Source organism: Pelophylax lessonae, assembly GCF_965119305.1.
Source record: "Pelophylax lessonae genome assembly, chromosome: 6".
Classification (NCBI taxonomy): Eukaryota; Metazoa; Chordata; class Amphibia; order Anura; family Ranidae; genus Pelophylax; species Pelophylax lessonae.
In genome coordinates this window covers 260,370,511-260,384,671 of record NC_138773.1, presented here as the reverse complement: position 1 = coordinate 260,384,671, position 14,161 = coordinate 260,370,511, and the positions used below count along the sequence as shown (strand labels likewise).

Sequence of the window (14,161 nt, the reverse complement as noted above, 5' to 3'; positions counted from 1 at the left end):
TTGATGGCAACCAAGATTTTTTAATTTGCACACACAAAAAAGTATTTTTCCTAACAAATTCATTCAAGACCATGTTGCAAAAATAAATACACCCCAATGAAAGTTTTAGGAGCAAAGCTAAATTTTAGACAATAATATCCTAATTAACAAGAATTAAACTACAGGAGTCTACAGTGAAACATGGTGGTGGCAGTGTCCTTCTGTAGGGCTGCATGAGTGCTGCTGGTGTCGGGGAGCTACATTTCATTGATGGTATCATGAATTTATAGATGTACTACTCCAGGGCTCAAAATTTCAAGTCATGAGCTACTAACCAGGCCTTAAGAGTTACTCGCCACTTGTTGCCCCACCCAAACCCTACCCTGCTCCACCTCTAAACACGCCCTCGTAAAATATCTCATAAAATTACACTATTAAATGTTTTATTCAGAATTAAGTTACAAAAAAATATTAACAACAACTTTAACAGTATCAATGTAAACATAAAAGCAAAAAAGTGCTTTCCCTGAGTTTAGGTGTGGCATTAAGGCAAATAAAGCAGGGCTTCCCTTCATGCCAAACAATGCAAAGTGCCCATAGCGTGCCCACTTACAATGCAGAGAGCCCACAGCATGCCCCCTTTCAATGCAGAGAGCCCACAGCGTTGCCCCTTACAATGCAGAGCGCCCACAGCGTGCCCCCTTACAATGCAGAGCGCCCACAGCGTGCCCCCTTACAATGCAGAGCGCCCACAGCGTGCCCCCTTACAATGCAGAGCGCCCACAGTGTGCCCCCTTTCAATGCAGAGCGACCACAGCATGCCCCCTTTCAATGCAGAGTGCCCACAGTGTGCCCCCTTTCAATGCAGAGCGCCCACAGCGTGCCCCTTTCAATGCAGAGCACCCACAGCATGCCCCCTTACAATGCAGAGCGCCCACCGCGTGCCCCCTTACAATGCAGAGCGCCCACAGCGTGCCCCCTTACAATGCAGAGCGCCCACAGCGTGCCCCCTTTCAATGCAGAACGCCCACAGTGTGCCCCCTTACAATGCAGAGCGCCCACAGCATGCCCCCTTACAATGCAGAGAGCCCACAGTGTGCCCCCTTTCAATGCAGAGCGCCCACAGCTTGCCCCCATTCAAAGAAGAGCGCCCACAGTGTGCCCCCTTTCAATGAAGAGTGCCCACAGCGTGCCCCCATTCAATGCAGAGCGCCCACAGCGTGCCCCATTTCAATGCAAAGTGCCTACAGCGTGCCCCCTTTCAATGCAGAGCAACCACAGGGTGCCCCCATTCAATGCAGAGCGCCCACAGCGTGCCCCCTTTCAATGCAGAGTGCTCACAGCGTGCCCCCATTCAATGCAGAGCACCCACAGCGTGCCCCCTTTCAATGCAGAGCGCCCACAGCGTGCCCCCTTTCAATGCAGAGCGCCCACAGCGTGCCCCCATTCTATGCAGAGCGCCCACAGCGTGCCCCCTTTCAATGCAGAGTGAGCATGCCCCCATTCAATGCAGAGCGCCCACAGCGTGCAGAGAGACCAGCGTGCACTTACCTGATGCAGCGGCGGCTTCTCCTTAATCCTCCGCGTCCTCCGTGTCTCCCTCCTCCTCCTCCTTGGCCAATTGCAATTGTTCGCCTTTCGGGCCAATCAGGAAACCCGCTTCCTGATTGGCCAGGAGGAGGATCAGGAGGCGGATCCGTGTGACAATAGCAAATATTCATTCGCTATTGTCACACAATTGGTGGGCTCAGGGCGCACTGCTCTGCGCCCCGGGTCCACCCTTTTCTGAAGAAGAATGTAATTGCAGGCTGCGCTGTGAACGGCGGCGGCGGCAGGGGCAGGCACTGGCACTAGTACATTCCCCATACATGGGACTACAGCATAGCCCTTACTCGCCATCCTCATAATTCCACTCGCAAAATGCGAGCAGGCGCGTGGAATTTTTGAGGGCTGTACTACTCTGTATTGAAATAAAAGATGCTACCATCACTCCATTCTTTTGATCATCGTGCACGTTTCCAACATGACAATGATCCAAAAACACACATCTAAGGCCACTGTTGCATTTCTGAAGAACAGGGTGAAAGTGATTCAGTGGCCATGCATGTCTCCTGATCTGAACCCTTTCAATGCAGAGCGCCCACAGCGTTCCCCCTTTCAATGCAGAGCGCCCACAGCGTGCCCCCTTACAATGCAGAGCGCCCACAGCGTGCCCCCTTTCAATGCAGAGCGACCACAGCATGCCCCCTTTCAATGCAGAGTGCCCACAGTGTGCCCCCTTTCAATGCAGAGCACCCACAGCGTGCCCCTTTCAATGCAGAGCGCCCACAGCATGCCCCCTTACAATGCAGAGCGCCCACCGCGTGCCCCCTTACAATGCAGAGCGCCCACAGCGTGCCCCCTTTCAATGTAGAACGCCCACAGCGTCCCCCCTTACAATGCAGAGCGCCCACAGCATGCCCCCTTACAATGCAGAGAGCCCACAGCGTGCCCCCTTTCAATGCAGAGCTCCCACAGCTTGCCCCCATTCAAAGCAGAGCGCCCACAGTGTGCCCCCTTTCAATGAAGAGTGCCCACAGCGTGCCCCCATTCAATGCAGAGCGCCCACAGCGTGCCCCCTTTCAATGCAAAGCGCCTACAGCGTGCCCCCTTTCAATGCAGAGCAACCACAGCGTGCCCCCATTCAATGCAGAGCGCCCAAAGCGTGCCCCCTTTCAATGCAGAGTGCTCACAGCGTGCCCCCATTCAATGCAGAGCACCCACAGCGTGCCCCCTTTCAATGCAAAGCGCCCACAGCGTGCCCCCTTTCAATGCAGAGCGCCCACAGCGTGCCCCCATTCTATGCAGAGCGCCCACAGCGTGCCTCCTTTCAATGCAGAGTGAGCATGCCCCCATTCAATGCAGAGCGCTCACAGCGTGCAGAGAGACCAGCGTGCACTTACCTGATGCAGCGGCGGCTTCTCCTTAATCCTCCGCGTCCTCCGTGTCTCCCTCCTCCTCCTCCTCCTCCTTGGCCAATTGCAATTGTTCGCCTTTCGGGCCAATCAGGAAACCCGCTTCCTGATTGGCCAGGAGGAGGATCAGGAGGCGGATCCGTGTGACAATAGCAAATATTCATTCGCTATTGTCACACAATTGGTGGGCTCAGTCAGGGCGCACTGCTCTGCGCCCCGGGTCCACCCTTTTCTGAAGAAGAATGTAATTGCAGGCTGCGCTGTGAACGGCGGCGGCGGCAGGGGCAGGCACTGGCACTAGTACATTCCTCATACATGGGACTACAGCATAGCCCTTACTCGCCATCCTCATAACTCCACTCGCAAAATGCGAGCAGGTGCGTGGAATTTTTGAGGGCTGTACTACTCTGTATTGAAATAAAAGATGCTACCATCACTCCATTCTTTTGATCATCGTGCACGTTTCCAACATGACAATGATCCAAAAACACACATCTAAGGCCACTGTTGCATTTCTGAAGAACAGGGTGAAAGTGATTCAGTGGCCATGCATGTCTCCTGATCTGAACCCAATCGAACACCTATGGGGAATTCTGAAGACAAGTTGAGCATCATTCTCCGTCCAGCATCCAGGCTCTAAAAGAGGTCGTTCTAAAAGAATGGAAAAAGATAGATGTTGCAATGTGTCGCCAACTTGTTTGTTTCATGCCTAGAAGACGGGTTGCTGTCCTTACAAATCATGGAGGTCATACAAAATATTAGATGTAGTAGCTTTTGTTGTGGGATGTATTCATTTCTGCATCAACTAATTTGAGTAAAACTGAAGATGTAATCTAAGTTTAATATTAATAACCTTACTTTCATATAAAGAGCTAAACAAATGTTCTATAAAAATGTTCTTGTGTTCATTGAGATATTGATTAAAGTACTACTCATTTATGCTGAGCACTGTATGTATTTAAAAGCTATTAACAGAAACATCAATGTAATTAACCAATCAATGTAATTCTAAACTTTACCTCAGCCGCAATGTTTCCAGCAATGTTAAAAGTGGATCTCACAGTAACATTAAATCTTCATGAATAAACTCCCAATAAGCCACAATGAAAATATCCTCAAAAGTTCTTCCTTTGATCATTAACCGCTTGCCGACTGCGCACAGTATATTTACTGCGGCAGTCGGCCCCGGCCAGGCAGAGTGACGTAGGTCTACGTCGCTCGCCTGTCACTCCTTCCAGAGCCAATAGCGGGCGGGCGCGCGCCCGCTGAGGCGCGCGCCCGCCTCGGCTCGTTCACGGAGGAGTGTGGGAGTGTGACTGGCGGACCCGATGTCCGCCGGTCACACTACGATCGCCGGTACAGCGGGAGAAAGACAGAGCGGCTTGTGTAAACAAGCCGCCTGTCAGTTCTCCCTGTGTAAAAGTGAAGATCAAACAGTTCTACTATGTAGAACTGTTGATCTTTGTTTTTACACTAGTAGACCTGTCCCTGCACAGTTAGAATCACGCCCCTAGGACACACTTAACCCCTCCCTGTCCAATACTGTTAACCCCTTCCCTGCCAGTGTCATTTTTGCAGTAACAGTGCATATATATAGCACTGATTACTGCAGTAATGTCACTGGTACCCCCAAAAGTGTCAAAAATGTCAGTCAAGGGTCCGATCTGTCCGCCGCAATGTCGCAGTACCGCAAAAAAAAATCGCAGATCGCCGCCATTACTCGTTAAAAAAAAAAACACCAAAAATGACAAAAATCTTTCCCTTTGTTAGTAAACGCGATAACTTTTGCGCAAACCAATCAAAATACGCTTTTTGCGATTTTTTTTACCAAACATAGGTAGCGTAAAACAAATTGGCTGAAAATTTTAAAAAATTTTGATTTTTACATTTTTTTTGGGGGGAAAAAAAAAGTGAAAAATATTGTTGTTTTTGCAAAAATTACGCTCTTTTTTTGTTTATAGCGCGTGATCAAAAAATCGCACAGGTGATCAAATACCACCAAAAGAAAGCTCTGTTTGTGGGAAAAAAAGGACGTGAAATTCGTTTAGGTACAGCGTCGCACGACCGCGCGATTGTCCGTTAAAGTCACGCAGTAAAAAATCGCAAAATAACCCCTGGTCTTTTAGCAGGAAAATCCTCCGGTGGTAAAGTGGTTAAAAAGTAGCTATTGAGCCGAAAAGTAACTCCAGTCAAATCTAGTTGGATCAGTCTGCTGCAGGCAGAAAATAGCATTTCCTCAGTCTCCTCTTCCCCGGTGGTCAGGCTGCAACCTTGTAACCTTGTAACAACTCACAGAGGCTGCTGTAGGCGCTGTTCTGTGTCAGATGTTTGTGAACACAGCCGAGAACTGCATGGGCATCTGGAGTTACTTCAGTGGTGGCCAGCTTGAAAATACTATAATAGTGTGCCTCAAGTGCAGCCCCCTACACATATTCCTGCCCTAAGGTGCATTGCTTTAGGTTAGGTATCCCATTCAAGATAAATGGACTGTATTGCACCTTAATGCCTGAAAATGTTGTTCCTGCTGCATTTTATGTAATGTACCACAATGCACTTTAAACAGAAAGTTGGAGTTATAATATATGTCAGGACAAACTATCTTTTGCTAGAACTACTTAAAGTTCCTATAAAAATGTATTTCAGGACATTAAAATAACAGTCTCTTCCAAACTATTTTCCAGCTACATTGACATGTACAGAGAGTGAATTCCGCTGTGCCTCCGGGCGCTGCATTCCTGGCCATTGGTACTGTGATCGGGGAGTGGATTGTGCCGACGGCTCAGATGAACCATCATCATGTGGTAAGTGCTTGCACCAAACATTTCAGATGAACATGTGTCACGTATGGATTTCTCCATACAAGGAGGACCCAGGGTCTTATTAAAAACAAGATGTGGTTTAAATATAAGTTGCTGTTAATATTATTATTCAACAAAGATTTTTGGTTACTTTCCAGAAGACAGGCTAACATAACATGTACACACATCCAGTTTCTGATAGCTTTAAACCATTCAAGTGTTTGCTTTCCTTCATTCCTCTCATTCATTATTGTGAATGATAGAAGCTCTCCTGATGTCACAGGCACTGGGATTTTTGCATGTTCCCACATGGTTAGAAGCAGTGGCGGCCCATCCATTGGGGGCGCAGGGGCGCCGCCCCCCCATCCATGTGTCTGGCCCCCTAATCTACACTCAGGGCGCCGGACGCATGGATTCCAATGTTTTTTTTTTGAAGCACGTGATTAGAGCCAGAGGCTCTAATAGGCTTCAAAAAAGGGTGGGCTCAGGGCGCAGAGCCCTGCGCCCTGAGCCCACCCAGTTGTGTGACAATAGCAAATGAATATTCGCTATTGCCACACTGATCCTCCTCCTGGCCAATCAGGAAGTGGGTCCATGCTATTGGCCAAGGAGGAAGGGAGGAGACGCAGGGGAAGCCCACGGAGGGGACTGAGGGGGAAGCCGCCACCACTGGGGGGGGGGGGCTAGGTGTTGCGAGCTGGTCGGGGGGGGGTGTACTATGTGGTCCGTCTGCCGCCCCCCCCTGCCCATGGAGCACCAGCCGCCACTGGTTAGAAGCAGTTTTAAAGAATACATAGAATGTTTGGCAGCTTAAACCTTCAGCATCAGCTACTGATTTATTAAGTATCTTTCAGTGTAACATAAAATGATTGTAAACGATCACCTTGTAAAACAACCCATTCAGTTTAAAATAGAAATGAAAGGCAAAACATTTGTGTATAGATAAAAAAAAAAAAAAAAAAAAAAAAAAAAAAAACATTATAAATACCTTTTCCCCCCTTTTTTTATATCACATTCCCTCTGTTCTAAACTGCATAATAGCCGTGGGAAGAGAAGCTACCTTACACTGAGCTTCCCAGTGAAAGGCTGTGCTGGGGGAGGGAGTCAGGACAAGTAAGGATTCTTTATTGAAGGAGAGCAGGCTGAGTGCCCAACACAGCTGAGGGAGAACTGACTATGGTGTGTTCTCCTGCTTAGTGTGGTCAGTTTTTAATAGGAAAGCAGAAGGACTGGCGGGAACATCAGGGATTTTACACAAAGGAAGCAATACAAAGAGAACAGGATACTTTTTCATACAAGTAATGGAACGGCAAGCACATATCAGGAAAATTAAAAGTTGGGTTTGCATACTCTTTGACTAGGGCAAATCTATCATGGTTCAAAGCTTCTCAGAATGCATCTGGGAAGCCCCAAACCACTTATGTAAGTAGTTGGGGTATAAGCATCACTTCCTTGTGTCCTACATGGTAATGTCTGGACCTCTCAGTAGGTCACGTGAGCACTGAACAAAATTCATATTTGCATGTGCAATTCAGGGGGCTCCTAAGGCATGTTACAGCCATATTTTCATCATGTAAGTTAAGAAACGTGAATATGACTGATTTTCTTTAAAACTTCTGTCCACCCAAAGCAGATATTTTTAGTTTTGTTACATCCTAGAGCAGCCTTTCTTAACCATTTTTTCCCCAGAAGAACCTAAAATAATTTTTTAGGTCTAGAGGAGCCCCTGCTAAAACCATTTCATGGGCAGTCAGTGGAAAGAATACCTTGCATTGGTGATCAGTGGAAAGAATACTCCTTACATTGGTGGTCAGTAGGAAGAATTCATTTTACATTGGTGGCCAATGGGAAGAATGCTGTTTATATTAGTGGTCATTGGAAAGAGTGCAACCCTAAAGCCTCGTACACACGCAACGAATTTCCGCCGACCGGTCGTCCGTCTTTTGTCCAGAGTGGTGTCTGTTGGTTGGAATGTGCTCTAGACTGCACACAAATTTTCCCGCACGACAGAATTCTACTTCAGAAGTGATGTCATGTGTTGGATTGCTTTCTTTGTGTTCTTTCATCTCGGAGCATGCCTTGTCTTGCTCATAAGATTTTTCCCCATCGAAATCTGTACTAATGAGACGAAAATCGGACGTGTTTTGACGGTCGACAAAAATTATATAGCCTGCACACCAGGATTTTTTCGGTCGAAAAGTTGGAGTCGGTTGTCGGAAGCACCATACTAACAAGCCAAAAATCGGCAGATCGGTCGTCGGGCGAAATTTCCCGGCCGAATTTCTACTCGTGTGTACGGGGCTTTAGACTTGTGTTCAGAATGCTACCATTACAGACAGCTAAAAGATTATTAGTGTCTTGCTGCTGGCTTGTCCAAGTGACGTTGGCCAAAAATATGTGCAGGTACCTCCAAATGGGTTAGGCAGTCAGCCACAACTCAAAGAACCACTAGCATCCTATGGAGGAACCAAATAAATTTAACCAAAAATATTCTGCGCCTGGTCATAACAGTTAAAAAATCAAAGGAAAAGCTACTGCTGTGCAATTGTGATACCAATCATGTCAGAAATAAACTTATTTAAAGCAGCGCTAAACCCATCAAAAAGTAATAGCAACCATCCAAATATGTGCAAAATAAAAGCAACCACAATTCATGTGAGAATTAAAGTGTTAAAAATAAGACATAAAATCATGTACAAAATTAAAGTACAAGTGCAATTGCAAGTAAATTCAGTTTTTGGTTAAAGTTTAACGTTTTTGGTGTTCTTGCACACAGCAGGTTTGCAGACCCAGGAACCTGAGTACCAGACTTCACCTATTCCTAAAATATAATTGTTGAGCAGACTGATCTTTAAATATTGTTTGTATCTGACATAGCCACATCACAGGACTACATTATAATTTGAATATAATTACTACACTTACCTGTTACTGCACCTTAGATTATATGGTTTCCTTATAACTTAAACTTCCAGGTACATGAGCTTTAAATATTTGTTTCTGTTTTTGGAAACTTCTACTCTGTAAACCGAAGAAGCCTTAATCAGGAGGAAAAAGCTCAGTTCCCCTAAAGTGATGGGACTTGCCCTGTTTATTTCCTTACCAGCATGATGCAGTAAGGCTGCATTCACACTTGAGGGTAACGTTTTACCGCGTTTTTTACCGCAAATTTTACCGCGATTTTTACCGCGATTTTCAGGCATTTTCTTCAGGTGTTTTTCGAGGCAGGCATTGACATCTATCAAAAACGCTGGTAATCAGCCCAAAAAGAAGCTCATGTACTTTTTTCAGCTACAGGCGTTTTGCAAAACACTCAGATGTGAACAGGGGCCATTTAAATGAATGGGGTTTTACTTGTTGGGCATTTTGGAACGTTTTTTTTGAGCGTTTCTGGAGCTGAAAAATACTCAAAAATGCCCAGGTGTGAACGGAGCCTTAAGGACACCTTCAGAAAAACATAGTTTTGATTAGGGCGATCTACAAGGATTAGCTGGAAAGGAAAAAAAGTATAGGTGCTAACTAGTGGAAGGGTCAGTTGGAATTTGTAAAACAGTTTCCTACTTTTCTGTCTGTGTTTTAGGCTGTCTACAATTTTTTGCAGATATGGAGATAATTTTATTCTGATTCCTACTACTTTCCAGCTATATCCTTGTATGGAAACTGCATAAAACAGTGATACATTTGTATAAACTCTGCCTGTAATAGTGGAGGAGAATGTCTATTAAGCGATTAGTGTCTTCTTATCAGCAGTGAGCTGGTATTAAGCAGGGAAGATACTAGCTTTGTTGTTCTACATTCTGCGGAGAATGTTCTTGCCAAAGAATGCTTTACCGCATAGATAACATCAGGAAATCTCTTATATGTCTCGTTCTTTCTTTAACAATTGACAACTGTATTCATTTTTTGCAGTGGCTCATGTGCGGACATGCTCAAGTGACCAGTTCAGGTGCGATGATACCCGCTGTATCCCAGCAACATGGGTTTGTGATGGTGATAATGACTGTGGAGATATGAGTGATGAGGACCAGAGACATAACTGTGGTAAGACCCCAGAGTATACTGTGTTTATATTACACATGCCAGTGCTGCCACCGTTGGGGACCATAATCTTAATGCATATTTAAGATATTTGTAATTTTCAAAGAATAAAGTAAAAGCTAAGCAATCAAATTGATTCTGGCTTGCCATGAGCCTGGCATATGCCTTCTTTGCAGTAATCTTACTAGATCATGTTCAATGGAAACTGGTCATCTTGTCAAATACTTCAAGAATTATGCTTTAGCACGGTCTGATTTCATTCTGTCTGTCCTCTTCCCTGGAGGAGGATGTTAAATTCCAAGTTGTGTGTATGCATTTGCTGCTGACATTTGTGTCAGACAGTCTCCTAAAAATTAGGAGGTACAGCCATCATCCGCAGTGGAGCTAAGAGCATGCATCTTCACAGTCCATGAACCAGCATGGGCCAACCTCATTTGTGTACAGATGGAGGAGAACAGATTGAAATACGACTCTGCTAAAATACACAGTAAATTAGATGCTGTTTACTCCCAAAGCAAAAAAGAAGAAAAAAGCATCCAAGGGGCAGTGGGGCTTTGATATGAGTTCATACAAAGTAGTGAGAGGAAAAAAACATTCAGAGGGTTCACTGGCTCAGATTAGGCTGCTCACAACAAACAGGGCTACCTGTGGGTACTAAAAGAAAAAAAAATATGCACCGATGAAAGGCGTGCTAAACCAAATGATAAGAGTCCAAATCACCTTATCAATTTAGAGTACAGCTGGCCATAGAAGGTTTGAATCTTGGCCTGTTCAGCAGGGACCAGCTGAGATTCGATCCATCTATGGGAAGGCTGATTGTACCCAAGTCGTTCCATTGTCCAACTTGGGTACAACCTGCATGTTGTATTTGTAGCTATAGCTGCTAGCAATAATCATTCTTGTCTCCTGGCAGGGACAGCTCTCCACTCTTTCTTTCCCAGGCTGGGCTGAATGCAATGGTATAAGTTGTGCAGACAATCCTGGTAGGAAGAAAAACTAAACATGTCTCTGCACAGCTCGACATGTCAGAAGGCAAGTCAGTATCTTCCCCAAGGCAGGCTCTCACTCTCCATTACCTTTGCATTTTCTCCACTTTCTCTCTCTAGGCCACTGTCTCCTTTTTTTTTTTTCTCCAGGGCAGTCTTGAGCACTCCTTCTCTGCAGGGGAGTGTCTCCTTTGTACTCCAGGGCAGTCTTGAGCACTCCTTCTCAGCAGGGGAGTGTCTCCTTTGTACTCCAGGGCAGTCTTGACCACTCCTTCTCAGCAGGGGAGTGTCTCCCTGGTACTCCAGGGCAGTCTTGACCACTCCTTCTCTGCAGGGGAGTGTCTCCTTTGTACTCCAGGGCAGTTTCATACACTCCATCTCTTCATGGCATTCTCCCCTTCTATGTCCAGCAGGAAAATCTCCCCCCCCCCCATCTTTTGTCTCTTCAGGGTAGTCCTTGTTACTTTCTCACCATTGCAGAAGCAATGTGCTAATTACTCTAAATACAGTGTTTTATGTTGGGAAGGAGACACTATAACATTTTTGCAATGGGGCCCTATGATTTGCAGTCACTTCACTGTTTTTATGTATGTAACATTATTACCAGTTTTTTGTAATAAGCCAGTACATGCATTAGTCATGATGTGCTGAACATTTTAACCAAAAACAAACAATCAGGCTTCACCTTCCATCTTCTTTCGAGTAGTCAGAACAAAAAAGATATATGTTGATTGGTTGCTGAGGTTTGCACAATGCCATTTGCCATAGGAAATCATTTTATTTAATTTATCATAAAAAGGTCTTATTTATCATAAAAAGTCTCCGTAAAACTGGTCATTACCTATGGCATTCATGAACAAAATAGTGCTTCTCCTACCCATAATTCATACAAATGAAAAAGTAAGCTTAACAATGTGGCAGACAGGTATAAGGAATGTTACTGGAGCATGTTTGATCCCAGGGAGAAGATAATATGAGTTGGATGGCCTACTATGGGTGGCTATAATGAGAACATTGTGTAAAGAAATCCAAAAAGGTATTTGTACATGTAAAGCCACCTAATCGGTTGCATCAACACAACAGCAGGGAAGAGAGATGGCCTCTGTGATTTCTTGGGTATCTTCAAGGGCTTCAATCTACCAATATATTCATTGGTTTCATTGCAAGTTGACCTGTAAGGTATGCTGTTAAAAACCTCAGTCTTCTAAAAAGCAAGGGCTATTTTTTTCCTCCACTCCTGCTTACTAATGTGGATTCAAAATGCTTGTCTTCTCTCCAAATATCCAGCAAACTAATTACCATATCTTTTTGACAGCCAACCGCAGCTGTGCCCCAACAGAATTCACCTGTATCAACAACAGACCCCCTGAGAGAAGGTGTACTCCACAATCCTGGGTTTGTGATGGGGATGCAGATTGCTCTGACGCCTATGATGAACATCAGAATTGTACGAGAAGATCTTGTTCCAGTACTGAATTTGCCTGTAGCAATGGGCTTTGCATCAGAAGCAGCTTCAGGTTTGTTACATAGTCTGCTACTATAATGAACTCAAATTAGCACACAGCATAAGACTGTGGCGCTTTATCTGGAAATAAGGCAGGCAGAATATTGAGTGTTCTGTGTACGCATTTATCATAAATGCATGAATGCATCAACTGTGTTTTCCTGTTTTGCAATAATAAAAGATCAGCTGCAGGGAAACCACTGCCAATACTGGTGACTTGGGATTTGTCCTCTGTTTGCCCTTATTTTTGGCACAATCTCCAGATTCAGTTCCTCTTTAAGTTGCCTTCAGGTACAGTATTTTATAGGTGAATGCTATTGAAGCAGACCTAAAGGCCATAGGTGTCCCTGCATCATAGCCAAAAAGTGCCATAGGTGGACCTGCAGCATAACCAAAATGCTCTTCCTGGTCACATGCTGCATTATGGGAGGCTGATGTCACGAGGACATACCTCCCAACTTTTTGAGATGGCAATGAGGGACAACTATTAGCAAAGGTGTGTAGGCATAGGGCACACCCCCTTGCTTCTTTTTCCCTACTACTATTCCTTTATACTGGCTTTTTAAATTTACAAACACAACAATTTAGAAATTGGATGAAAGGTTTAATACAGTGGGAATACTTTTTGAAAGATAAATAGTGCATTTTATATACAACTATATAGATCAGACCAAAATGAGGGACAAATGAGGAGAAAAGAGGGACAGATGGACTTTGTTCCAAATCAGGGACAGTCCTTCGAAATCAGGGACAGTTGGGAGCTATACATGAGGATTCTTTCTGTTAATCTGTCCAATGGAGCTGGACAGATTTGAAGGGAAGAGACATATCAATGAAATCATATAGAAGGCCTAGACAAATTGAGACAAGGAAGTGCTGGGGATCCAAAACCATTAGATCAATTTTCACTTGTATTTTGTTGCATTTTTGCTGTGGGGGCCTTTATTTACTTTTAGGCTGTAGGTCCACTGTAAAGTAAAACTCTTCTAAGAGAAGTTGGAGGCCCACTCTTGCTGACCCTGGCTGTAATGATGACCCTGCAGCCAGAATTTGCAAAAAATGAAGTAACCGATGACAGCCTCCATGTTTCTCTCAGGAAAGTCCAAGTGGCAGTATAAAATAAAAGTTTTTACTGGTATACTTGTGGAAGATACCTTTGAAATACACTGAGTAGCAAACACAGTTTGCAACCTTTGAATAGTTCTCTGACTACTTACTTGTCCTGGTGTGCTCTACAAACATACTGGGCATGCACAAAGAATAGAACATACTGTCTAATATTCCCTCTCACTGGTTTGATCATCCAGGTGTGATAGACGCAATGACTGTGGAGATAGCAGCGATGAAAGAGGATGCAGCTACCCACCCTGTCAGCAGCACCAGTTCACCTGTCAGAATGGCCGTTGTATCACCAGGGCCTACGTCTGCGATGGGGACAATGATTGTGGAGACGAGTCTGATGAACTGGAACATCTTTGCCGCACTCCGGAGCCAACCTGTGCACCACACTTCTTTAAATGTGACAATGGCCACTGTATTGAAGCTGTCAAAGTCTGCAACCGGATAGATGAGTGCTCAGATAACAGTGATGAGAAAGGATGTGGTGCGTGGAATGTTTTGTATATTAATCAACGGGTTGTAGTATGGAGCAATTGCTAAATTCCACTTAGTCCCTCAGGCTTAGCCAAATTGAAGAACTTTATTATTTATTGCTGAAAGTACAATGACCCTTGTAAATGAAAGGTCTGTTCACATCAGAATCCTGTGACCTGTACAAAAACACTGCACATGTGCTTGTATACAGGTCATAAACATTTCTAAAGAAAAAAAATACAGAAAATATATAGATAACATAGATTAGAACAAGATGTGCTTTTCTTTTCTATATGTGAGCGGTAGGTA

The 14,161-nt window shown here is 44.7% G+C and overlaps 1 protein-coding gene across 1 annotated transcript in view; it reads left to right on the top strand.

The window, feature by feature from the left end:
- The window catches only part of LRP2 (LDL receptor related protein 2), a 369,604-nt gene that overhangs the window by 223,152 nt on the left and 132,291 nt on the right, over positions 1-14,161 (top strand). Inside the window, exons 46-49 of the mRNA XM_082260064.1 lie at positions 5,615-5,734; positions 9,641-9,772; positions 12,071-12,272; positions 13,567-13,862. Coding sequence (XP_082116190.1) covers positions 5,615-5,734; positions 9,641-9,772; positions 12,071-12,272; positions 13,567-13,862 — 750 coding nt within the window. The remainder of the gene's footprint in view (positions 1-5,614; positions 5,735-9,640; positions 9,773-12,070; positions 12,273-13,566; positions 13,863-14,161) is intronic.